Here is a 27,389-nt window from a genome sequence, read left to right as displayed (position 1 = left end):
CTGATTTGACCTACAGGTTTCCCAGCTGGTCCAGACGCTCTAATTTCAGTTGTGAGTGTTACTGTGTATTTATCCTCAATGTGAGGAAAGATACGAGTGCATGTTTCTTCAAATTTATGGGTAATTTTATTTATGAGCATCCTTGGTGTCACTGGGAGATGCTCACCCAAGTAAACTTACATATCAATAGCCATTGAGACTAGAGATTCAGATTTTGAGCTACAAGGTCTACAAGGCTAAAATGCCTGTTATATTTTTTGCACTGGACTGTTCTATTAACAGTTTACTACTTTGTCTTAAAAAAAATAGTAAGATACTATAGTAGGTACTCCCATTTTCTTACAAATATTCTTAGGTGTGTTGGTATACATATTGCACTACTGAGCAATTTTGAAGGAGTAACTATTGGGCTGCAATAATCAGCCAATGGACTGGCTTCATTAACAAGGAATTTTTCTGTAAGCCCACTGTAGGAACAGCACAGTGAAGATACAGACTTGTTTATTCGAAAGATATAAAGCAAGAGGTAATTTTCTTGCTCACAAACTACTTTTGGTTATTGTGTATTCCCTCAGAGTTGCTGTTCTTTTGTTATAAGCACCCTACCAGTGATATAGCTGGTCCTTCCTTTTTTTGTCTCTTTCTCCCCAGTTTTTCTTACAGGCTCTATCCACGCAGCAAAGCAGAGGTTCAGTCCTGCCCAGAGAAGCAGATCGGTGCTGCCGGCAGTCCAGCTGCCGCAGTCGCAAACGTGATGATGAAGAGGTTTCACCCAGTGCCGGGTTTCACCTGGGGACTTGAAGCCTTAGCTCTGTGATGAGAGAGGCTTTATGGCAGTCTCTTTCAGACTTTGTGCCCCTTCCTGCGTATGCTCGCCTCCAGCATTGCTGGCTTAACCCGCTTTTTATTTCTTCATACAGTACCTGGGGAAGCGTGTCCCTCAGCTTGTTAATGCTCAGAAACAGCCTTGCCTGCCTTGAGTGCGGCAGTGGTTTGTGCCTCTGGCTCTACACGTTCAACCAGCAAGCTGCTTGTGCTGGTTTAGTTGGTCCTGCCTTCCTTTCCTCTCCACCTCCCGCCCTTGTTCCTGCTCCCTGTGCTGGGCCGGCACAGGCGTCTGGGTAGCGCTCAGCACTGCCTCTAGGAACTGATCTGTATAAAAATTTTGTTTTTTTACTGCTTTTTATCTGGTTCAGTTTTCTCTGACCAGATGGGCTGCACAAACAGCTAGCCCAGGACACTATGCACTGGGTGATGTAGTGCAGAAAAAAAAAAGTTGCTTAAACAAATTTAGAAATAACAGAATCGGCTATACTGTCTTCTGTCTTCAGCTGGGACTCTGTAATGTTTTAGTTACCTACTACTGTGATTCTTGAAAGTTACCTAATGAATATTCAGCCTAGCATTCAGCCTTTCTTTGGTGAATATTCTAAACGTTATTGGAGTTTTTTTCTCCTTCATATTTTAAATAATACTGTATGTTTCAGAGTAAGGATAATACAAATTTACATATTTTTTTAAGTACTACTTTATCCAAAATGATCAATTTCACTGCATAGATATTCCAACTAGTTTGTTCTCTTAGTTGCCTATGAATGTCTGCCTAAAGAAATGGGAAAAAATACATGTTGGATGTTTACTGTTTGTTTAAGGCATGCCACCAATTGAAAAGATACTGAACCCCTTAACTCATAATTTGTCCTAAAATCATCAAACAGAAGCAAATCAGGGGAAAACACTTTATTTGCATTTGTATGCTGGGCTAACTGGGATTCTCTTCTAGTATCAGCTCTTCTTCCTACTTTTATGGGTCCCATGTAGTAACAGAGAAAAGAAGAAACCTCTGATTATAAAGTCTGCAAAATGCAGGAGCTTTGTCCCTATTTGTTGTCCTTCCAGAGGAGGGAAAAATGAAGACTTGAAAGCTTGTATTTCTGTTGACCTAAGCTCTACTTTCATGAGGGAGTCTGCGATTGTAATGATGAACTCTTCAAAAATCCCTAAGCAGGTGATGCCGACTTCCATGGGGGCCAGGGCTGTAACCTGCTTAAATGATTTTAGAGATCGCACTCTAAGTCCCCAACCTATTCTGCCTACATTCAGTCTTCAGTCGCCTGTATCTGAACACTTTAGGGATACTTTGTGCCTACCATTATTTTACAAAGACAGAATTTGAGGAGGAGGAGGATGTCAGTTCAAATCCAGAGTCTGTTCCCTAAAGAAAAACGACTTACTCTCTTTAATATGGTCAAAAATGCTGTTCATATCTAAGCCACTGAGCACAGGGTTAATGCTTGCTTAGGGCTTTGCAGCTTTAGGTGTCTATTCAACTGAACAGATGGAAAGTAATTGTAATAGAAGCCTTTGAATCTTCACATATCCAGGTACATAATGATCAGCCTACTGCTAGCCCATATGGAAAGCAATAATGCTTAAGTACCTGTAAGCATGCTGGTATTGGTTTAAATTAAATTCTTTAATCGTATTACCAAAGCAAATTTGTGCACTAAGAGGTTTGCTGTGGTTAGGAGATAGTTAAAGGGAATTCTATACTTGGTCATCCAAGGAGTGCTGAAATTTGTGATTTCTTCTTTCTGTGTTCACAGAGTTACCCTCTCAGACACCACAGTGTTCTACTTCCCTGTTAAGGGTATGATGGGGCGTTAAGGATATGGGGGAAGAATAAAGTAGTTTAGGATCGCTGTGTATTCTAGTGCTGAAGTGTTGGCATCACGGAAATCAGTGGATACCTGAGGTCATGATTTTGCTTTGTGTTCATAGTCTTGCTGCTTAATTCCTGAGCTGCTTGAATAATTTAGAAAGCCTGTTCCAGTGACAAAGGAGAAGCTGAGAGGTGGAAGATTAAACAGCAAGACATTTCAAAGAAAAACAAACTTGCAGCCAGTTTTACGGGGAAACAGAACGAAGGAGTGTGCAAGATAAAAATAATGCTGACCTCCTAAATATAGCCCTGGAGGTCAGCAAATGATTCGGCTGGTGCTTGCCTCGTGGTCAGCCACCTACGGAGTTAAACCACAGTAAGGCCGTCATTCCAGGGAGCTTGACATATGGTAATCAGACACGTTAACATATGTTATCCTACCAACATATGGAGGAGGGCACACAGTTAATAAGGGAACTTCTGAACGTGAAGTGCAAGGCAGCCGCGCTCGTGTCGCTCGCCCTCGTTGGCTTCAGTAGCGCTGAGTGCGGCCTGTGCGGCCGGCTCGGCGCTCCTTGCGTGGAGCTCAACCCCGTGCCCACAGGATGCATCCCATGGGGAAGGCTGCAGAGCCCAGGGCAGACAACTCTGTGGTCCCTTCTCATAGCCACGGGTTCTGCCCAATGCATTGACGAAGCAACGTTTTGATTTAAATACACTTGAAATAACGCCCATTGCGGGCAGAGCAACAGCCCTGAGTTTGGGCTAACTTGAATTTGTGCAGTGGGGTTAGGAAGCAGGGGCTCTGGGAAGACTGAGCCACTGAGTCTGTTGGATGCTTCCCTCCTTTAGGTAGGATCTCACGTTCTCTCAGGTTAAAAGTTCTTTTCCTATATATTTTTGTTTTAGTATTTTGGAATGCATAGGGCCTACAGCACAGTAGTCACTCTTGTGATGAGGACTTTTTTATGAGTGGAAGACTAAAAAGCTGTAAATATATACTTAAAAATCTGTCTGGATTGTCTAGTCTTCTCTTGTTCTGCCGATTCCCATTTTTATCTGTGAATGAAAAACTGGTGTTTGAGTATCTCTAAAGTCCTAATGTAGATGATATCAAGTGCATGTGCATGCACAGAAATGGCAGAGAGACATTATTTATAGTAGAATGGTAATATCAACCGTGTTCCAGATACATCTTTGGGATCTCCACAAGCACTTACATCTCTTTCTGTCTCTAGACACGTATGAAAAATGCAAGTTCACATAATGCTCATTCCACCTCTTAACATAGTTTCTCTTTCTGTGGAGCAACTAACCCCTTTCTTCTTTCTCCTCCTTCTTGTTTCTTTTGCTCAGCTAGAGGATGAAATCTCAACTTTGCGGCAAGTATTAGCAGCCAAAGAAAAGCATCTGGTGGAAATTAAACAAAAACTTGGCATAAGTCTGATGAATGAACTGAAGCAGAACTTTAGCAAAAGCTGGCATGATATGCAGACAACTTCTGCGTGAGTACAGACCTTGCACAAATTTTCTCGTATCTTGTGTACCGTGTTGGTGGTGATGACTTGATGAGCCCTCATGTGAAACTTAGCTGTTGAAATACCTGCCTTGCTTTGCAAATCACTAAAGCCTGTCATGGCCTCTGCTTAGCACTAGGCAGAATGGTTGACCAGCTCACAAGAGTTCAGTGAAACTTGGCTTGTTCATGAAAGCAGCTCCGGGTTCCCCCAATGCAAACTGATTTAGAAGTGCAAAAAACTGATACACCACTTTTCAGTGCAAAGATGAGCATGTAAATTTTGGTGGTGGTAGTAGAGTTGTTGTTGAAAAGGCTTTAATTTTGATTTTTTTTTTCTTTTCTAGACAGAAACCAATTATACTGTGGTAGTCTGTAGTCTAACCCAGTTGCTGCCTTCTAGGAAGATGCTTCTAAAAATGCCCAGATTGTTTGGGGAGCACAGTTTTCATTTGGGTTTCAGCTTGCTACTAAGCACTGCTAATGTCAACCTTTTGTCTTGCATTGGAAAGGAATTAAAAATGCATGTTTAAAAATAATAGTAAGACCTACCCCAATCTGCCACAAAACATGTTCCAACCCAGGGCATATAATGCTTCCTCTAAGCTTCAAACTTGCTTTGCATCTGGAGTGTAAAAAGCTGGTGAAAAATGAGAGCGTCACAGAGAGATGACAAATAGCCATGAATTCCAAAGCTCTAGAAAGTCCATGGAAGTCCATACTGAGCTGTATGCTCAAATGTATGGACACACTATATTGCCGTAAAAGGTCTTGGGCTAAACCAATAGCAGCATTGGTAGAAAGGAGAACCAACCTGCAAGATACCAGCAAAATTCCATTTTTAGTTGAAATTTAGTAGCACAGTCTAAGGCAGCTTTCCATTCTTTCTTCACATCTTCCCCAAGGATAAAGAGACTTGAGATTTTAACAGCAGAGTTAAAAGGCTATTTAAGATGAGTTTCAAAAACAGCAGACCATTAGGCTTTCTGTGTCCATAGTTAATTATTTGGGTCTAAGCACAAAGAGTTCATTTGTGCCCTTGCAAATCCTGTTGTGTGTGGCTGAAGTGAATAAGATGCTCCGTAATTCTGACTGGTACTTGATGATGCCAGTATAAATTCAGCAATATTAAGAACGAATATGTTAAGTGATAGAGGTGATTCATTGTTGTTGCATTGAAATAGCGACGTGATAGCGGAGCTCACCAAGATTCTCTGGTTTAGTAAGAATGAAAAGCCTGTACTAAAAATTAAGTTCAAAATATTTACATGAGTGAAGTTTCAATTCCTATATCCACAATTAGTCACTTTAATTTAAAAAATGGCCTGACTTTAAGTAGGCAAATTTTGCTTTTACCGAGTCTTACAGTGCTTTACAAATGCTGTGCTTTTTTGGAAATTAAAGCCACTTTTCTTTAAGGAGGAGATTTTTGAAGCCACAAAGAACAATTAAGTATCAGATCGTTCTCTTGTTATTAATAGTCTTTCCAGCTCTCAATTTTTGATGGATTCTTGAGGCTATAAAAGATGTACAGATCGAGGGGTCAGTTTCTCTCACAAGCAGTTACATAGAGTGTGTCTGAACAAGTAGTTAAGACTTGGCACCTAAGTCAAAGTTAGAATAAATATCACCTGGGTATCATTTATTAATAATCTTTTATTACACTAAATGTTAACTTGGGCTTCTGAGTCCTTCTGAGTTTTAAAAGGTTGGGCAGGTAGTTTAGGAATTAGCATAAGATTGCCTGACATGTAAATGTCAATAATTAAAGTATTCTGTTATGATTAAAAAGAGGAGGGAAAAAAAAAAAAGTTTTCAGTGTTGCAACCAGAGCAGGAGGTCAGTGGGCTGACGCCCTGTGTAGTGTCAAGATTTCAATAGGTTCAGCACGCAGTGCTGAACAAAGTCTGTTCCATTTCATGCTTCAAGGTATGCAAAACCAATTCCCACCACCTCCAGGAAGACATTATAATTGCAACAATAGCATGCTGATTTTTTTGTATCAAATAAGCTTTTTTATCAGCTTAACTTTTTTTCTAAAGAACCCTGTAATGCTGTTTGTATTTTTCAGCTTTGTATGAAATACACCTGGAAGTCATTCACTTATTATGATGACCAAAAGCATAATGCTTTTTTTTAAATTGTGTGTTCATTTCCTCTGCTATTCTTCAGTGCACTGATTTTTAGTATAATCTCTGTGTTGGGGGGCTTCTATAGAGTATATCTGTAACTAGAGAGCAAATGATTGCCTCAAGTTTAATTTTCTTTCATGGTGATGAGGCACTGAGCTTGAATGCCTTCTCCCACACACCTTTTTTTTTAAAGATTAGGTTTCCAGTGAATAGAGGTGGGTGGATATTCAGTGAGCTCCTAGCAATGCAGGTATTTATCGATAATTTAAATATATATATAGTTCCTATTTAGTTGCTAGAAGCAAGATTGTATTAGTGTTTTTTTAAGGTTAGTTACTTTAGGCTAAAGAATCATTAAAAATGTTTGTATAGTGATGTTTGCAGAAACCATAATTGAATTTTTCTAATTAACATTTTGCTTCTAAGGAAAGGTTTTATGTAACCTGAATGCAGTATGTTTACTTAGCTAAGCCTATTTGATCGGTGGTGCTTCAATAAAGTTTCCACCACGCTTCAGACAACATAACTCAAAAAGCATATCCTTTCATATATTAGTTTTTCACTGCATAGTACATTAAGGCTTCTGTGAAGAATGCTCTCATCTTAAACAGAGTCGCAAGATAGATAATGTTGGAAGAGACCTCTGGAGATTTAGTCAAGTCCTCTGCTCAAAACAGAGTCAGCTAGAGCAGGTTGCTTGGGACCATGTCCTGCCAGGTTTTGAGTGTCTTCACACGTTATTTTTGGACAACCCATTACAGTGTTCAGTCATCCTTAGAGTCAAACTTTTTCTGTATGAGAATGGCCTTGCCAGGCCAGCAGCACTGATGGGTGCATCCCATCATGTCCCATAGACTCATGTATGTTCAGGTTGTTTAAGTGTACCCTGACCTGTTCTACTGGGGTAAGTCATCTTTGTCCCAGACTTCCCAAAGATCTCAGGGGCCTGAGATTCCCGAGGTGTGTCTTACTGTAAAAGACCAAAGCAAAGGAGTCATTGGGTACCTTATCCTTTTCCATGTAATTTATCTCCAGCTTCCCTGACTCTTTCAGCAGTGGACCACATTTCCCTAGTCCTCCTTGTGCTGTTGCTATGCTTGTATAAGCCTGTCCTGTTGCTCTTCATGTCCCTCACTAAATTCAACCCAAGATGGACTTTGGCTTTCTTAACCCCATCCCTGCATGCTTGGGGGGAGTCTCTCTCTTTCTCCTGGGTCATCTCTATGTGTCTTTACTTCTTATATGTGGCCTTTTTATATTAGAGTTTAGCGAGTAGTTCCTTGTTCATTCATGTAGGCCTCTTGCAACCTTTGCTTGATTTCTTGCCTGTTGGACTATTCTTGACCTTGGACATGATCCTTGAAAAGTAACCAGCTTTCCTGAACCCCTTTTTCTCTCCAGTGCTGTGTTCTTTGGGATCCTTCCAAGCAGATCCCTGAACAGGCCAAAGTCTGAACTCCAAGGTTGTGAGCCTCCTTTTGCCCTCTGTCTTCACAGGAGATCCTGAACTCCATCATAACATGATTGTTGCAGCAAAGGCTACCCCAGAGCTTCAGGTCCTCAGTGAGAGTGTGTAAGGGCGTGCAAGTATGAGGTCTGGCAGATTGTCTCCTCTCAGGAGCAATTCAGTCACCTGTGCTAGGAAGCTGTCACCAATGCGTTCCAGGAACCTCCCAGAGAGCTTGTGGTTCAAGTGGTGGCTTGTATCTAAGAAGGCCTTATCTGCTTCTTCCTGATCACAGAGTCTATAGCATGTACCTACGTAATGTAGGCCTTCCTGCTAATCCATAAACTCTCAGCTGACACGTTATCCCTCCTTAGAGAGAGCTCTGTGCCTTCCCACCATGCCGTCATATACAGGGTAGCTCCCCTTCCTCACCATCCTGGGCTGTCATTTCTAAAGACCTTGTGGCCATCGCAGCCCTCCAGTCATGTGAACTATTGCACCATGTCTCCATTAAACAAACTGTAAAGTAATAGTCTTCAATCCAGTTAAAGAATTGCATTGAATTATAAAGGTTAAGGGCACAAGGATAGGATTACATGGATTAACTCCTCCTCGCCAATCTGTCACACAAAGCACTAGGGATACGTTCATGAGATACCTTAACCTTAGGTAAGCACGTATGTCCTCACTATGCCCAGTTCTGTCCCTTAGCTTTCAGTTTGGTGCCCTTCTCTAATAGGGGGCATTATAATGTTGTCTTCATAGTTTTGGGAGTTTCCAAGAATCAGGTATACCCATATATTTCTGTAAAACTACTCGCAAATAACCTCACTGCAGCCTAATAGCTCTCAGAAGTTCCTTTGTTGCTCTTTCTTCTGTTGGAAAACATAGGCCTCTGGTTTAGATAAATAACCTTTCAACCCCCAGACTATTATAAAAATAACTATAGGGATGGCTTCCAAGGAGAAGATTTCTTTTTTTCATACATTTAAAACGGAAAAAAACAGTGAGCACTCCAGACATTCATTGTAAATTCTGCTATGGTCAATAAATCATTAGAACAGTGAAAAACTTAAAGAATTCTCTCCTTGAGAGCTGCAGTAGTGTAATTAAGTGAAATATCTCAAAACCCATATTCTTGGTAATTCCAGGCATGAGGGTCAGGAATGCTTTGACACGATGTAAAGTAGGAACATGCAAGAGTACCAGCTAAGACAGAAATCTCTCAAAGCTCTGTTCCTAGAGTGTCTTCTTGTCTTTTTGTACTCACAGATGCAATTTTTCACATATTGTAGAAACAGGAAATCTCGTTAATTAGTAGCCAGAAACAAGAGATGTCTATGTGCTAGCTCCTAGCAGCATGTCTTCTAGACAGTGCGTGGGGCTTTCTCAGGTGCTGACTGTCTTCGGAAGCCTGTTCTGGAAGAGTCACTCAGATAAGCAGCTCTGTCATCACCTGAGTTATTTACCTGAGATTTGAGGGGGGAACATTCAGCATGGGTTGCCTCCCTGCAGAGGCAGAAAAGGGATCCTCATTCAGGACTACAAGTTCAAAAATGTGTGAGCAAGGTTAGTTTTGTTGGTAGGAGCCCAAGGATACCTGTATTACAAGATGTAAGATATGAATTTCTGTAAGGAGTGAGAATCTGTTTTGTAATTCAAATTTCTGACAGGTATGAGAAAATAGAAACCAGTAGTTGCACTGCAGGAGTTTGGGATTTAAAAAAAAAAAAAAAAAAAAAAAAAAGTGTGGTACTTGTAGCCTTCATTAATATAACTTTAAATATATAGTAGTGTGTTCTAGAGGACTGGATTTTTTTCAGGAAGGCAGCCATAATTTATGGGCAACCAAAGTCCTGCTGTGACATTTAGGAACTCAGCATACTGTGTTCCCACACACACTTGTAATGAGTGGTAGTAAAAGAAATGGGAGTGCTTCTGTTCATTGAAATGAGTAATTGCCCTGTGATATTTTCTTCTTTAAAATCTGCAAGTAAGTGTAGCAGTTGTGCAAGTAAAGCAAGCGTGGTGCCTGCTGCGAGCATGTAGGCAAGTAAGGGACCCCGTTCCATGACCCTCTGTGTCCTTTGGGCCAGACCAGCTGAAGTTCATGCCTCCCTCTAAGTCATTTTTTGCTACTTCTTCACATGCAGCTCTGTCCTTGAACATGGAAGGATGAATGATATGTATGGGGTCATGGAAAACAGGTCTGCAAAAGGAACTTTGGAAAGTCACCTAATCCATTCCCACTGTTCCATTCCTCAGAGATGTATGTCCATTTGCACCAGAAAATTTGGCTATTGGAAATTCCAGAACTTCGGGTGATACGTTCCAGATCTCTAAATATTGTATTAGTTTCGTAGGAACAATCTGCTGTCATGATGACTTTGAAACAGAAACTATACATGTATGTGTTATATACATATGTGTATAGAACTACAAGGAGGGGAAAAGGCAGTTAAGTTTAAACTGAAATCCTAAAATGATGGGGAAGGAAGAGGGGAAAGGAAGGGATGGAAGGCAAAAGAAAGGGAAAGGAAGAAAATGAAGGCAAGATAAAGGTAGGAAAGCAGAGAAAGGAACGGAAGGCAAAGAAAAGGAGGGAAAGAAAAGGAAGGGGAAGAGAAGGAAAAGAGAAAGAAGGCTTGCAAATTTTAGTTTGCATCATTTCATTACTGTCGTAGTTAAAAACATGATGAACTTTGCAGCATGGGCCTGCAATGCCTCAAGCCAGGGAGCTCTTATACCTGGCCATGAGCACAACTGTTTGCTCTTCCTCCTACAGAGGCAGATAGGGCCTTCCATGCAATCATACCCCTTACTTCTTGTGCAGTTTTGCAGGCTGTAGCACAGGACTGCGCAGAGTATTTGGCAGCGTTGCCTGGCCCCCTTCCTGGCCCGTGGCCCTCCGGAGCCGCATCCCGCCAAACGCTCCCTGCGGATTCCTGGCCTTGGGCAGATCCCCCGCGACCTCCGCGTTTCTGTTCCCTGAGCTCTGCCCTTCCTGTCGCCAGGGGAGAGGAGCCGCCTGGGGCACGGCTCCTTTGGCCGGGTTAGGCCTGTGCACACGTATCGGGTGCCAGCACGATTCCAGTTAGTTCTGAACGCGTTTGATGAAAGGCTGAACGGCTAAAAATACATCATACCGCTGCTTTTTGAATTTGGAGTGAATTTCAGGTAAGTGTTCAAACAAACAAACAGAAAGAACCCCCCCCAAAACCCAAACCTTTTATTTATTTGTAGGCAGTCTGGCAATATGCATGTTTTTAGAGCATGTGTTCTAAGTACGTGTTGTCTGTTGTTCACATGTATATTAATTTCATTTGAGTGGTAGCATTACTTTATTGATACTAAACCCTCCTTTTTTTTTTTTCCTTACAGAAAATCAATAGCAAGATGGTTTTATAGTTCAGAATCTCCCAGAGACCCAGATGCTTTACATTCATTCCAGAAAATGTCATTCTTAGGCTGACTAATGGCTTGAGCCCAAAAAAAAAAGGCAACAAGCTCCATAGGACATGGCTTGTGCCACCAGGCTCTGCTCTACAATATGGTTGCGTTGTTAATTGTTTGCATTTTGCTCCATCTTCTGTAAGCTTTATCACAGAGGAGGGCTTCTCAAATGGATTAATTTTGCCAGTAATCATTGATAGAGAAGACAACACTCAGCAAAATGTACTAATTACCAGTATGTGTTGTCATATTTTACAGAAATTAGTACTAAAATCTTTGTAAGTACTGGAGCAGGTCAAACGTGCAGCTTACCACGCAAAATGTGAATATTATATTGTAGCTATTTCTGCCCATGGCACATGCTTGTGCCTGTGAAAGAGGGTTAGTCTTAACCCTACCATGTGAAGGGCAACTCCTTACAGAGCCGATGGGAGTTCAAATGGCCCCGGAGTGATGATTATCCCCTCTTATCCTGCAAATGCTGCTCGTTTAAACATCTACTTCTCCGACCTCTTTGTACGTCTGCAGTGTGCCTGTATTTTGTGTGAAGAATGACCTGCTTTCTTCTCATTGTGTTTTGTATTTTTTTTAATTGTCTATAAATTAATATAATGAGACCTTGTCATAAGACAGTGCAACCTAAATGCAATGAAAAAAAAAAAAAACAGGTTGAAATGCACTCAAGTTATACTGCAAATCAGTTTTGTCTAAGGAGTATGTTACACTCCTGGAAATATAAGTCTCCTTAAAAGCTTCCATTAAATATGCTGGGAAGGGAATTTTACCAAAATGTAGTTGTCTGATATCACCATATTTTAACCTGGCTTCTGATAAGATCAATGTTATTTCTTATTGTTAATTTAAAGAAATTCCGTTTTAAAAACTAAACTGTGATCAGAAGTCGATGGACAAAAGGCTTAGATTGTCGAGATCTGAAAATGTTAATATTGAAAATTAGAGAATTTTCCGAACAGAATGGTCGAGGTTGGAAGGGACCTCTGGACATCAGCCCACCTGCCTTGCTCAAGGGAGAGCTGTGTCCAGAGAGCCATCTGGACACAGTTTGTCCTTTGAGTACCTCCAAGGCTGGAGACTCCACAACCTGTATGGACAATCCTTTCCCCAGTGCTCAGGCACCCTCACAGTAAATAACTTATTTTATTTTTTATGTTCAGACTGAATTTCCTGTGTGTGTTCAGTTAATGTTGTAAATATAACTATGGTAACAAAAATATATAACCAAAATATTGTGCTGCATACCAGTGCAGATCATAACTGACTACAGAGGGGCAATGTGCTGCATGGAGACAACATTTATTTATGAAGGAGGCACAGTAATGCGGGTAATGGTAGACAGGCAAATACCACAGGGTGATTTTTAAGCTAAGCATCAGTGAGGTTTTTCTGAGGTGAAATTGCTGCCGTTGTGTCTGCTGGCAGGTATTGCTTATTGCACTTTGCATTTTTACTCTTGTTATTTTTCTGTTCCTCAAAGCTCTTGAGCATTGCAGAAGGGAGCAGGTGTTGCCAGGTCAGAGGTGGTTTTTCTGGAGCTGACACTCAAAAAAGACCAATTGTGTAACAGTCTTAGCTGGATTGCACTGTTATACAACATCACCAGTATTAGGAACATAAATGCTGTTTCCATTTCTTTCTTCCTGGTAGCGATACTGGGGAGGACATTGTATTTATGGGATCTACTCTCTCTATATGCAGTAATGAGTGGAATGCCTTTTTTTTTTTTTTTTAATCTGAAGCTGAACATGACCACAGGCAAAATTAACTCAAAGGTGTCTTGTTCCAAAAATTACCTCAGTGATATCTGCAAAGTATTTTACCATTTATAATCAACATCAACTTAAATAGTGTTTGTTTCTAAAGATATTTTAACCCCGGTTATCACTTTCATTGAACATATGCATAATTTAAATATACCTTTTTTTTATGACTGGTGGGAAGGGCTATTCTTTGTGACAGTGCTGACCCCTGGAGCATTCCTGCTTGGAAGTGTGCTGGTTGTCTGATTTTTGACCCAGAACCCGGCAGAGAGCAGGGGAGAGGGGAAGCGTTGGGGCTAGCTCAGCATGTGCAAACGCAAGCCAGGATAAGGGTTCTGCTTAACAGGAGGCTCTCTGATGCTTAAAAGCAGCCTTGGGGGTGAGCACAGCAGCTTGCAGGAAGAGGCGAGCTGCCTCTCGCCTGCGTCCCCGCGGAGCAGAGCGTGCGGCTGCCGTGTCTGCGTGGAGGGGGTTTGTGTCCACACAGGCTGGGGCAGAGGGAAAGCGAGAGCAGCTACTCTGCAAAGAGCCTTTTCCACCTGGAAGTCGAGTCTTGGCACTCGCTTTTGTCACTGGCAAAATTCCGCTTGCGTTGAACGGTTTTGTCATCTTCTCTGTTAGGAGAATGTTTAAAGATTTTTCATTAACCTCACGTGTATTTTGGATCTTAAAAATTTGCAATCTCTTGCAGTCTCTATAACCTTAAAGAATATGTTCAAAAGAGAAGTAGGATCAATTAAATTATAGTTTTTCATGATCACTTTTTCAATTCTTGTCTGCCAAGACATGCCACAGGATGCAAGATTGATTTTAACCTGCTATACGTTTGTTATTAGGTCGGTATTATAATTCTGAACTTGCTGGCATCCCTGGGAGCCTCAGTTAATGTCCTAGGACCTGCTCAGAAGTAGTTTCCTCTGCAAAGAGAGCATCTGTACAGCAGAGCTTATTCATTACTCTGAGAATGTAATTTAACCGTGCTGAATGGTGGGTTAAAGCCTGGTCCCCAGGTCAGGACATTAGGATCATTCTGCAGGTGAATGCGTGCGCTCTACCCACATACATGTGTGTGCTGTGCTGCTTGGCTGGTGCAAGTTTGGTGGAGTTGTGTCAAACCCAGCAAGCTTTGGCAGATCGCTGCCTTCTACATGTGAACAGTTTGCGCTGAGCAGAGGGGGCTGCCTGCCAGGACGGAGAAGCAGGAATTGCTCTGGAGGGCGGTTTGCTCCCCTCGGGATTAAGCTGCTCTTAGGACGCTGTGTAGGAGTGGGCATCCTTGTAATTCATTAACCCGTTAGTGAATTGAACTTTAAGATGTGGAAATCAGAAAAAAAAAAAGGGGGATTGCAGGGATTCTAGCCCCTGTTTCTCAATACTTAGCACTATTTCTGGTTTTGTTTTGTTTTTCCCAGTTACAAGAAAACACATGAAACCCTGAGCCATGCAGGACAGAAGGCCACAGCAGCTATCAGCAACGTAGGAACTGCTATCAGCAAGAAGTTTGGAGATATGAGGTAAAGGGGTTTGCTGCTTCTTTGGTCTTATTTTGAGGAGAAAAAACATAACAAGTCTATTGCTTTTCCTACCACACTAGTGTTCAAAATTCCAGCTAGTGCTTATAATTGTAGCATTTTATTCAGGGTGCCTGCTAAGAGGAAAAGGCAAGTGTGAATAAAGATATAATTCTTACTACATTCCCGGATTAAAAAAAAAAAAAAAAAAGCCTGAAAATCCCATTTGGAATAACTTAGCAAGCCAAGAAGAGCATACAAACAAAATGAAAGGAAAAAAAAACAGTTAAATTTTCATTAACCTAATTTTATTCATAGATGAATTTTGGAGACAAACACTTGAGGCTATTTTTAACACTGTTTTCGAGTTGTACAAAGGATAAAATAAAATTAGTACCACACCCTGAAGCCAGGTTTTATTACTGAGAAAGCTGTTGCTGCGTTTTCTCCTCCTCCTCGATCTGTTTCCCATCACCCGTGTACAGCACCTGCTCACGTAACCCAAGCAAAGCCATTGCTTAGGGGACAGGACCCGTTGCTGCTTCTCCTTGCTGGATCCCAGAGCTCTGGTCACAGAACTGTTGTGCAAATACCCTGGGCACTCGTCCTCAGTCACAGCAGGAGGACTGTGACCACTTGGTGCTTCCCAGGCCCTGTTACGTGAGCTTTGCACAGGGTGTGAGATTAACTGCGAAGGAAGAAGTGTCTTTGCCGTAATATTGTGCGTCTTTCAGTACGTAGCGTGGCTGCTAACCACTTCCTTCGTCCTACCGATCAGTCCCCTCCCCGATGTGATCTTCATGCTTCTGACCAGCATTTGGAAAGCAGCTGGGCAGTGCTTATCCCATTAGTCCCTTAGCCAAGGGCTGAAAGCAGAGGCTAAATCCATAACCATTTTGAGTAGTCAGGAAACTTGATTCTAGTAGCGTTTCTCTCTTTTTTTTTTTTTTCCCCTCCAATTTGATTACCTTGTAACTGGCTGGAAATTTTTCCAGAAAATACAAAAAAAAATACAAATTTAACAGCCTTACCTTTTTTTTTTTTTTTTTTTTTTTTTTTCTCCCAGAAACATACTAGTTTTATTTAAGTGTTCAGTAGGGAGGGTTTTCTTGACAAGCAGGAAGCAGCATCCCAGCAGCCCATATAGTTAAACAAAGCATGGTACAAATCGTGTCCTCTATATCTGCAAAACATCCCAGATCATAATAGTGAGTACACTTACTGAAAGCAAGATCTTTACTCAGTTTGGGCAAGTGCAGCTCTATGTTGGGTAGACCTTAAGTGTAAACCTTGTCACTTAAATGCCCTAGGTTAAAAATCTGCCGCACTCCTGCTCTGATACTGGCTGTGTTTGGGGGAGTGAGCGTGTTAGGGAAGCGTGCTTTGTTTTATTGCTTGCTTGCTTTTTCCTAATGCAAGTAATTTCATTTCATTTTGGTGGTCTAGCATGGGGATTATCTCTGCGCCCTCCCATAATACTGTTTTGAGCACACATTAGACTCTGGCTCGATTCTGTTGTTTAGGCATTAAGATCAATAGTCACCAATGACATCCAGATGCAAATCCCTGCTCTGCTTTCATTCAGAGCAGACACTTGCAACTGGTTTCTGTAATCCGGATGATCATCATAATTCCCGGTATGTTCAGCAGTCTGGTGTGTTTGGCCTTTAACCCTGTGTCAGTGAGGATTTTGAAAGGGTTTGCAGTCAGCCTGGGTTTGAATAGTGAAATCCACCTTTGCTGTGAAAAAAACATTCTGTTCTCCAGGCTGCCTCCTATGCCAACTGCATGGTAGAGCATCACCTGAAACACGTTATTTTGTTCTGAAGGAGCAAGATCTTAGCTGATGATCTGAGAGAGATTTAACAGTGAGTTATCTCTGGAAATATTTACTAAAATATAACATCAACAGCAGGCCAGATGGACTTGCCCCAAATGCTCTATTCTGCTGTGTTGACATTTGAAGAAGATGAAGTCTACCTAAAGGAAGGAGAGGTGTCAAAATCCTCACTTCCTTGTGTCTCCATGAACAGATGTGCCCCCCACTTTGGGAGGCAAAATCCCTTTTGTGCTGCTGACCTGCTCCCCTTTCCTCCCCACCCTTAGCTACCCAGTGTTGCAGCCCTCTAACTCATTTTATAGCTGAATAATCTTTAACATTTTGCATCTTTGGAATTTTGTGCTGTTATTAATTGTGCTGTTATTGGTTAGTGCTCACGGCATCTCTTTAGAGTTATTTAGAGTCCCCTCCTTACATTTACAGTCACTTCTTTCCTGTGAGGGTGACAGATCCCTGGCACAGGCTGCCCAGAGAGGTTGTGGAGTCTCCTTCTCTGGAGATCTTCCAAACCCGCTTGGACGCAGTCCTGTGCCACGTGCTGTAGGTGACCCTGCGTGTGCAGGGGGGTTGGACTAGATGACCTCTAGAGGTCCCTTCCAACCTTAAGCATTCTGTGATTCTGGGATTATGGTGCATTTTATTTAATATGAGAAGTACATCTAGAAATATGAGAAATGCAGATAAAACCAGTAAACACATACTTTTGCTTTGGGATATAAGCCAAGCACTAATAATGCACTTAAGACAATAGCTTCCTCATGAAGGTTTTGGGACCAGGGCAGTTCAGGGCAGTAGGATCATCAGGAGGCAGCCATGGAGAAAGAGGAGGAAGGACTGGGCCAGTTTTAGAGGGTTGGGATTGGTGAGATGGAGTTAAAAGCCTCTTTGGACATGTTCATCCCTGCAGCCAAGCTGAATCCAGTATTCCCGAGTCCTGCCACTTCCCTGGTGGCCGTACGCAGTGGTGGCAACGTGTCTGCTGTCACGCAGAGCAGGAGCTGACGTGAGGTTGGGGGCCTTTGCCCCTTGCTCTTTTGCATATGGCAAAGTTTGGATCTTTTTATGGGGCACTACTGCGTTATTCCGAAGCGATCTGGAATCTTAGAGCTTCAGCCAGGCTGATGGCTCCTCCAGAAAGGTTGTGATACCATGCGGAGGACTTCTGATATTTCAGTTTTAAAAATTGTTTTTTAAATCAATGAAACTACTTGCATCACACTACTGTATACCTGCTGCCACATGCCCTTCTACTGCTGCACAAGGGGAAAATAAAAAAGCTTTAAAGGTCACCAAGCTAAAGATTTCACTCATTTAAATGTAAGCAGCTTGTTGGAATTTTTTAAAAGCAGGTTGGGCAGATGTCTGTTGGAGATGGCTCAGGTATAATTAATCTGTATTAGTGCTGTGGGAGTGTGTTTCTGATGTGCCTTCCTTCCACTCCTGCATTTCTGTGCTTTCCACAATCTGAGGACATTTTGAGCACTCATAGATGTTGGCTGAAGTCATTGGGAGATGAACTGCTTGAAAAATCATAGCTGTCAGATGTGCACTATGAGGGAAATAATGATGCTGTCTTGCTTCAGAACTGAATTGCATAAGCATTCCTTCTCATGACAGGTGAGCTAGTTGCTTTTTCTCATTTCTGCTGGCACTTGCACCTTCAGTTGTGCTGGTTGGTAGAGCTCTACAATAACACAGATTCCCGGTCTTGCTTGCTATACGGATCTGTGAATATTGGTGCTAGCATGGAGTTAAGGAATGGCTGGTACTAGCAGTCAGATGGTAGTAAAAGGAAGCTAAAACTGGCACCAGCATTTCTACATCCTGGTCTAAACAGAAATATGTTGTGAAGATAATCCCTGTTTGCAAAGCACCTATATATGTAATGATAAGCCCCTGAAAAAATCAGTATTTTTTCAGAGTAGGGTATAAATATTGTGCAGTAAATAATGCATCACAGCACACATCAAAAAAAAATGTGAAAAAAGGAAGAGCTGTTCATTAAGTGCACACTATCTATCTGCTTCCCTGCATTAGGCAGGTGTTCCCCTGAAGAAGAAATCTGTAATTAAAGACTCCATCAGTGGTACCCGGGTGGAGGGGAGGTTGTCTTCAGCAGCCTTTCCTGACTTGATGACATCCTTGGAGTATTGCAGATCACTTCTCAATGCTGTTGCCTTTGTGTGAACTGAAAACCAGTGTCAAACTGCTGAAAATAATATTTTCAATAGAAATGAGTTTTTTAGAAAATGTCATTTTAGAAATTAAAGGCTCTTTTTTATCCATCTTCTCCTGAACTGAGAGATGATAAAAATCCAGAGAGGGGAAAAGACGCTGCTGAAGTGAGTTTCCAGTTGGCTGATACTTCCTCTTGAATGAGGTTACGGTGAAGAGAAATCAGTCAGCATTGATCAGACGTGGTCTAATGAAGACACAAAGTTTGTCAGACAAAAATTCTGTTCTTTGTTGTAGAGATTACCTCTGAGATGAGATTAACTCTGTCTGGTGTGTGTAAAAAAATAGTAGAGTATGCAAGTAGTGTGTAAGGAGGAGTGTAAAAATTATTAAAAGCTCTGTTTTTTGCCTTGAAGGAATCTCAACTGATTCATATTTTAGTGTGACATCCAGTGTCAAAATTTGAATGTGAATGGTTTTCTTTTTCTCCTTTGGCATGTTTTAGATATGTATGTATATTTTTTATGATGTTTCCTTAATGCTCTCAACTCCTATTTTTCTTTCCTTTTATGGCTTCCATAGATCGCATTCGATTGGGTAAGACACATTGCTTTTCTGAAAGAGTGCTCTTAATACTGCCCCTATCTTTGACAGGGTTTGTTTTACGGAATGTAACAGAGTAACTTCTTGCCTTTCAGTGCTGCATGCAAGAGAAAAACATATTCTGCTTAAATTGTAGGGTCTCATTTCTACTGCATGGTGATTCTAATGAGGAAAGGACTGGAGTATGTGGCTAGAATGTTGCCTTGCTCTTGAGTAGATTAGTCTCAAATTCAAATAATGAATGCTTTCAAAAGAAGTTTCTCTAGGGAAAACCTATTTATGTTATCTGTTCTCTCAGCCATCTCTTTCTATCTAGAGGTTGGAACATAAACAGGATTTAGTAGAAATTCTGTTTGATGAGCAAAGTTTTATTAAGGTCACATAAAGAATTAAATTCCTGCCTCCTCAGTGAAGCAGAGGTGCAGCAGTCATGAAGCACACAGAGTGACTCTGTAGAAGCCCTGAGTTTACAGAGATCTTTGAAGGTAGAACAAGTTCTTATGATGATTAAAAAGAGATTCTTTAGCCTTTCAGAGCTTGAGCTTACTGACACTGTAGAACATTTCAGTATATGCTAAAAACAACCTTACACGTTAAAAGATTGCTTATGTTAAAAGCAATGCTAAAATGTTAGAAGTGATCTTACACGTACTGACAGACACTGTGCGCGCTCTGTCCGACCGGAGCCAGTTCCCCTGGCAAAGGGGCTGGCTGCTCAGCCTGGCCCTGCAGCATCCTCTGTGCGCAGGGCGCCTCAGAAGGTTGTTCTGCTCAGTGAGTGTTGCCCTAACACGTAGTTCCCTGAAAGAAAACCCTCAAAACGTGGCCTAAGCTGACTGTCCGTCACACTGTCATCAAGCAGAACTGTAAAACCCAGCAGCCCTTTGGCATGGAGGATCTCTGTTCTCTGCCTCTGCGCTGAACCTCTGAGGTCTCTCGCCATTGCACACACAAGTGTCCTGAAACCTGAAACATTAAATAAGCTTTTTTTTTTTTTTTTCCCTAATAGAACAATATTGGAAGCTGTTGTTATTGTTTCTGTAGCTTTTATCTTCTCCCCTTTAAATAAAATAAAAACATGAGCTCAGTAAAATCTGACTATTGAGTCAGATTGTCTGTCACACATCATCTCTCAGCCATGTGAATTTAATTTGGTGCAATGTAATCCTCTTATTTAGAGCTTCATATTTGGAATGTTTTGCTACTAGAAGAGGAGCAGCCTATGCTGAAATACTCTAAAATGCTTTGTTTCTTGCCTATTTGTCATGTGTTAAAAGACCAGCATGGCAAGCATGCTTGTTTCGTTTAACTAGGATTGCTGAATATCTGAACTTGTGCATGTTCGGACTTGTCTTTACTAAATCTTAAAACGGTATGTTCAATTGAACATGAAAAGCTTGAATTGTGTTTGGTGTCACTTCTTGTCTGTCTCAGCTTAGCAGAAGCCTTGAAGCATCTCCACACACAGAGGTGCACACACAGTGCATCTAAGGCCAGTCTGACCCATCTTTTTGACAGATGGCTCTTTTTCTGGATGGGGTGAGGGGGGTCCTATTTCTAAAGAAGAAAAGAAAGACAATTGTCTTCTTGATCAACTTCTTTTAGTTACCTTGAACCAACTATGCCGCTTATTTTCATAAACCTGAGGTCTGCGGTCGTAACGGAGGCCAGAGCTTTTTGGCTGTGAGCAGGAATGCTCCGTTCCTCTGTCACATGCTGAAAATCTCTGTGGGTGGCAAGAACAGGTTTAAATAGGTGCTGGCAGGAACTGTCTTGCATGCCTCCACTGAGCCCTCGACTCAGGTCCCTTGATGGGAGAACGTGGTGGCAAGAACTTCAGTGCTGAGGATGAGATGGGATCTGCAGGTGGGTTTGATGAGCTCTCTGTGTCTGGAGCAGAGCACCAGCACTCGTGGGTTGGGTTGGTTTTGTTCTTTCTAAGTAAGTCTAAAAGTAAAAAATGGAATGTAGCAACCATGCTGCACACTGGATTTTACAGCTTTTTCCCCTTCTCTCTCGCTTTCTTCCGCAGCTACTCCATTCGCCATTCCATAAGCATGCCTGCGATGAGGTAACGCGCTTCCCGTGCTGTACGTGTGGGTGGATGCTCAGCGGTGCAGCGAGGGGCAGCTCTCCTTCCTTGATCCGTTCCTTCAGTTTTTACACAGATGAACAGTCCCACTTGAATCAGTTAAAATGATTCATGTAAATAAGGGCTGCAGGACTGGTGATCTGTAATTTTTTTCTTCTAATTTGTATTAATTGTTTACCTCTTGTGGAAGCATTTCAGTAGTTGTAGCTATTCTGAGATGTATTTGGATAGGTAAATGTTAACAGATTTTTATTACTGAATCTGAAATTTTGTTGTTTTGCTGCTTTTAGAGCATCATCCAAAGCCTGCTGATGTCACGTACTTTCCACTCCAGCAGCCTTCGGATCATGCTCCTGGGCAGGGATTTTCTTTGAGTGCTTTCATATTTTAATGGCTATAATCACACTTTCCTTGACTGCGGCTAAATATCGGTGCCTTTTCAAGTAAAGCTCGAAATGTTTCCAGTAAAATTAGGCTCTGGCTTTCCCTCCCCACACTAAATACCTGAATGTCCCCACTCCCTGCCACCCAGTGGGGAAAACAAATCCTGTAACTAAACGATGGAGACCAGTTCACTCAACTTCTGCAAGTGGATAGCTTAAGGAAAGTGTTTGCAAGTAGGAACTGTGGGCCAAACTCAGTTTTCCCTCCTTTTGGCCCCTTCTGGCCCTGTCAAAAATCTGTCATTTATTTAACAGAAACCAGAAGGAAATCTGCATTATTTTTTCCAAATGGCTTCTGCTTGCCCTTATGTTAGGGTAAGTTTAATTGATCTGACAAGGGATATGGTGCAAACATATTTGCAGAAGCGGCGGCCGTCGTGATGCTCCTGGGAAGCTGCCGGTAAGTTGCACAGAGGATGAACTGGCACCTGTTGAGTTCAGCAGCTTCCTTGCTCTTTGGAGTGAGTCTCCTGCTGGTGCTGGCCTCTCCCCACTGAGGGCACAGGGATTACGGGCACCTGCCAGGGTAAGGCCCTCTGCCCCCAGGCTCCCACTTATTCAGGAGTGACCTCTCACAGCTAAAGACCCCTGGTATTCCATGTGGGAACAAATGGATATAGGAGGTGTCAGTATCTGATCCTGCTGACCCTGCTGATAGGAGGTACCTCGTGCTTTCAGTGATAGACCATTAATATATTGTAGAAACAGCTATCACAATAGATAGTTGTCAGGCAAGCAAGCAAGCTGAATATGTGGCTTGTTTTAAGGAAGAAAATCACACCTTTTGCTCATTTTTTCCCTTCTTAAAAAATGTGCTCAACTTACAGTTCCCCCAAACCAAAAGATACCGTGTTCCATTCCCTGAGGAGTGAAAGCCAGATCAAAGCTTGGCTCTGATAGATACTCTTGGGATGTTATTCTCCTGAGTCTGTCTGTGGAAGCAGCAAGGGATGCTTAATGTCACAAAATCATGGAGTGGGTCAGGACTCCTCAAAGGCATTTCCCTGTCCATTTCCCCTGTAGTCCGCAGCTCTTTGCCCCAGCCTTTTAAGACACTGAAGACTAAACTACATCCTTTTAATCATAAAGACCATTACTTTGCTCACCAGATGAAAAAAAAAAAGAGAGAGAATTTCACATTTCACTCTGTTGACAACACAGATGGATAAAACTCCAGGAATGCAGCTCTGCGGCCGGGCTTCTGCTTGTCCTCTGGGAACAGAGTGAACGTCTCGGAGGGCCAGAGGGCAGGTCACTGTTCAGCTTCAGTTACTAGGCAGGTTCTGCTCCTGCGGATGTGCACCAAAACCAGAGCTCAGCTGGTCGCTGTGCCTGGGCTCGACTCCTCCCTCCCTGTTAGTGCACAGCCCTGTGCTGCCACTGGCCTGCCCTCTGCGCCAGCGTTGTGCCTGGTCAAAGGGATCGAGCTGTGGTACACAGATAAGCCTAGAAGTGCCTGCCCTCCTTCCCGCTTTAACTTTCTTTGTTTTGTTTTGTTTTGTTTTTTCTCCTAGGAATTCTCCAACATTCAAATCGTTTGAGGAGAAGGTTGAGACCACTGTCACAAACCTTAAGGTAAAGGTTAGGGGCCGAATACATGGCTCTGCTGGTTAAAGTGCAGGAGACTATTTGAATTTGCTGTTCCATCACGAGTTTTCATGGAACTGCAAGCACCCAGACAGAAAATGACAGCAGTTTGCAGACAAGCGGTCTAGTACTGCTTCTCAGTTATCAAGTCATGACTTAGGCCTCAGAAATGCTGAAAAAGTGGCCACACTAAAATGGAAAATAGGGGCATTTCAGAAAGCGCGACCAGGGCTGACTGGTGCGCAAAGCAGGACCGTGTTGTGAGCTCGTGGTCAGGCCTCAGAAGCAGCCGCGGTCTGAGGCGCTGTGTGCTGCGACCTGCCGTGCCCCGCGCACCGCCCACCCTGGCCTGCCTCGCCCACCCTGGCCTGCCTCGCGCACCCCGGCCTGCCTCGCGCACCCCGGCCTGCCTCGCGCGCCCCGGCCTGCCTCGCACACCCCGGCCTGCCTCGCGCGCCCCGAGCCTGCCTCGCGCACCCCGGGCCTGCCTCGCGCACCCCGGCCTGCCTCGGCACTGACGTGTTCTTCCCTCACTGCAGGGGTCCCTTCCACTGCCGTGTCTGCTTTTGAGACTTCAAAACCACGTTGAAGGCTCTGCTTAGGGAGAGGAAGATCTGGTAGCAATAAAAGCAACTCAGGATTAACATACCTGAGTCAGCTATTGCTAATAGAATTTGCTAAGGCTCGTATTTAGCAGGACAGAGTATGGCAGATCTGCAGTGAGCTAAGATTTGTAGCACATTGAAGGGAGAACAAAAAGGTCCTTCTCTGAATGGTTCTTAGCCATCTGATAAAGCCCCATAAAATGCCAATAAAATGGCATTTTAGTTTAATGCTATAAAAGATTCCACTGCATTCCAAATGCAATTAGTGTTAGTGCTGATGAGAGTTGAAATTATCACCCATTATTTTAGGAGGAACTGAAAATACTGGATTAATGCCAATGGGTGTTACCAGACAAGTTATAAAGCATTAGAATGGCAAGAAAATGACCTCCACACTCGCTGCTTGCAGAGAAGGCAGCACAACTCACTAGAATGGATGCAGCTTTTTGCTTCTCGAGATGGAAACTTTTTGTAACTATCACTCAATCTTCCAGAGCAAGTATCGAGCATCCTACCTCCTTATTTTATTGAACTTTAAAGCTAAGCAAGCTCCTGTACTAACTGATGAAACAAAGGATTACACAGGATTAACCCTTCGGAGACTTAGGATGCAGAGTTCATTTAATTAAAATAATCCTCCTAAACATTCGTTGGCTGGCAGGCTGGAAAGATGCCACCTTTTATTTAAGCAAGTCTGGCAGCAGTTTTAGGAAGGAAGAGTTTTGCCCTATTTTCAGACTGCAGTCAACTTCTAGGAGGCAAACAAAAGCATATTCTCTTACCACGACAACCCAATCAAACCAGCTTTCTTTTCTTCCCTTACAGTCTTGCTATTTTACAACAAAAAATAAAAAAGTTTTCTTTGTTAGGAAAACTCTATTTCAGAATTTTAGTCATCTTTTATATTTATGTTTTATATTTACAAATTCTGCAGACTGTAGCATTTTGAAAGTAGATGAACTGTAAGCACATAAATTGCATTAATGAAGCATGCAATTATTTTTCCCCTAGAAGCAAGGTTTATACTTTTTGGGGGTAGCTATGTTACTGCTGCTGGGGTTGGACTGCTTTACCAAGAATAAACCAGGTCATTTTAATGCCCATCTCTTACTCAAGTCGGTGTGGAACTGACAGAACAGAGAACTAAATTCAAGGCACTCGTGGAAAGAACTTTCCTAACGTTGGCACTAAGCCCACCCGCAGGACCTAGGGGACAGTCCAGTGAGTTTATCACAGATTCCACAGGTAGATTTGAGCGTGAGCATAGTGCAGGTGGGACGCGAACGTGCCGTTCTCTTTGCTTGCCTCGTTTCAGACCAGGGTTGGCGGGACGGGCCACGGCGGGGGCAGCTTCGAGGAGGTGCTCAGCTCCACGGCCCACGCCAGCGCCCAGAGCTCCCTGGCTGGCACCCGCGTGCCCGAGAGCGAGGAGGAGCTTCAGTGCTAGGCCCGGCAGCCGCGCCGAGGCCTGGCCAGCCAGCAGCGTCTCCGTGTCCCTCACCGCCCAGCTTGTGCAACGAGGCTTTGTCAGCTTTGGAAAATTGCCTCATGGACCTCGTGCGGGAGAAATTCTTCCTCTCTGTGTTTCGGATGGGCTATTTTGTCATCAAGTATTTTGTATGCCATAGGAACCGCAAAGAAGTAACTGACTTAACATTATAGGATTTAAGAGTGTGTTAAACGACCAAATGAGCTTTCATTTTCAGATAACTTGCCTCCAAAATTCTCCTGATGTGTTTCTTGCTGCTTTTGTTTTACTGCTTGTTCCCGTTGGTTTGCAACCCCCTTCCCAGTGCCACAGCAGACAGATGGGCCCAGAGCCGCGCAAGGATTCCTGCTGCCAGCAGGAGGCCGCTCGCGCGCTGCCTGCCCCCGCGCCAGGAGCGCCTCTGCACGGGCCCTTGCCCTAGCACAGTTACAACCAGTGATTTTTAACAGAAACCTTTCTTTTTTTTTTTCCTGTTTCACTGATATGGTCCTACATTGCCCTCTATCCATTAGGCAGCAGCGATAGGGAGAACAGGAAGAGACAGCAGTGATTCCTATAGGAAGCTCATTCCAGGTGCTGATCTAAGCTCAGCAGTGTAGCCAGAAAAGCTTCATTTAAGAACATGTTGTGGTGCTCGCTGTCTGCGGCTTGGCAATACTCACCAGCAGAAACTGCTTACAAAGGGAAGGGATGGGGGAAGCCTGTGATGATTTTGCCTCTGTATCTTCCCCTCAAAAATAAGGGGAGGTAAATTTAAAACTGAACAGCATAAGCCTCATTGCGATTGCAGCCTTAAAAGAAAGCTACCTAAACAGGGATTGATTAAAGATGTGCCATAGGCTAGAGAGTCGCTGCCTTCAGCCTGTGCTCCAGAGCTGCCCACAGAAGCGCTCGCTACGTTACAATACCCAGGACGTGCAGCTGCTCCCCTTTGTGCTCCAGCTTTTGCCCTGCTTCCTGGGCATAATTCCACTTTATAGCTACTTAGTCACAAGAGGCAGTCAGCTCTCCCAGCTCGGACTCAGCATGTTTTCTTGCCTCCTTATAACATTTTTTAAAGAAAAGCACAGCACACTTGTGAGTGTCTTGCTAATGAGGACACGTCAGTCTGCGCGTGGTACGACTCCGATTGCCAGACTGAGATGAGCACAACTTTGCTAAGAGCAGAAGCAGAATGGGAAGCAGTCTGGGTACTTTTAAAGTGGATCCTTGTTTTGAGCATAAGGCAGAGCTTCAAATCAATGTTAGCGAGTTCAACATTATAGAGTGCTTAAAATCTTGCGAGGAAACGTGGCTGTGATTTTTTTTTCCTATGTGGCTTTTGTTTTAGTTTCTACAAAGTTGGAAGTTCTTTCATAACATGCAACTGGATATGTTAGCTTGGACATTTACATAAAAAGCCTCTTTAGTGTGATTGTAGCATGGAAGTACATTTAATTAGGTTTATTTTAGTACAGTTTGGTTGTGACAGTTTGCTAGCTCAGTTTGCACTTTTTAGTACATAGGCAAATTTAAACAAAATCTTACTGGTCAACTTAGCTTGTCTAAATGAAGTTATTGATATTCTTGTTAAAAATAAATTTATCTCTTTAACTTTTACACTGTGGATTTTTTTTGTGTGTACAGTCACTGGTAACACTGCTTCTCTTTTGTATACCTTGCTGTATCACAATAGAATATCAAAAAGTAAAATGTAGGAATATAATCTGTCCTTCCTGCAGCTTTTAAAATGCATCTCCTCCTTTCCAGGCCTGCAGTTTCCCATGGAAATCTCTGGCTCAGATTTTGAGGACTTGGAGATTCAAAAAAAGAAAAGCCACTGAAGTGTTTCTAAAAGTGGAATGCTTTGCAGAGGCATGAAGTAATGTCTTCTAGTTCTAACGGTATTGCCCCCCCCCCTTTTTTTTTTTGAACAGGCCAGCAGCCAAAACAAGGTTGAAGAGCAAGGGCATGCGTTGTCAGGACGCATATATAAAAGTGAAGTCTAAGTATACATACACCCTTGCACATACATATATATACTAACACAATAATATTTCTGGGAAAGCTTTTTTTT

General features: G+C 42.7%; 1 protein-coding gene across 1 annotated transcript in view; it reads left to right on the top strand.

Moving 5' to 3' along the window:
* Positions 1 to 25,307, top strand: part of TPD52L1 (TPD52 like 1) — a 41,350-nt gene extending 16,043 nt beyond the window's left edge. Inside the window, exons 3-7 of the mRNA XM_088530328.1 lie at positions 4,019 to 4,167; positions 14,401 to 14,502; positions 21,150 to 21,188; positions 23,167 to 23,227; positions 25,160 to 25,307. Coding sequence (XP_088386454.1) covers positions 4,019 to 4,167; positions 14,401 to 14,502; positions 21,150 to 21,188; positions 23,167 to 23,227; positions 25,160 to 25,291 — 483 coding nt within the window. The 3' untranslated portion in view covers positions 25,292 to 25,307. The remainder of the gene's footprint in view (positions 1 to 4,018; positions 4,168 to 14,400; positions 14,503 to 21,149; positions 21,189 to 23,166; positions 23,228 to 25,159) is intronic.
* The last annotated feature ends 2,082 nt before the right edge of the window (positions 25,308 to 27,389 follow it).

The sequence above is a fragment of the Tinamus guttatus genome, unplaced genomic scaffold (genome assembly GCF_059628265.1).
Source record: "Tinamus guttatus ecotype Peru unplaced genomic scaffold, ASM5962826v1 Tinamus_guttatus_pri_ptg000366l, whole genome shotgun sequence".
Classification (NCBI taxonomy): Eukaryota; Metazoa; Chordata; class Aves; order Tinamiformes; family Tinamidae; genus Tinamus; species Tinamus guttatus.
This window is presented reverse-complemented; position numbering and strand designations above follow the sequence as displayed.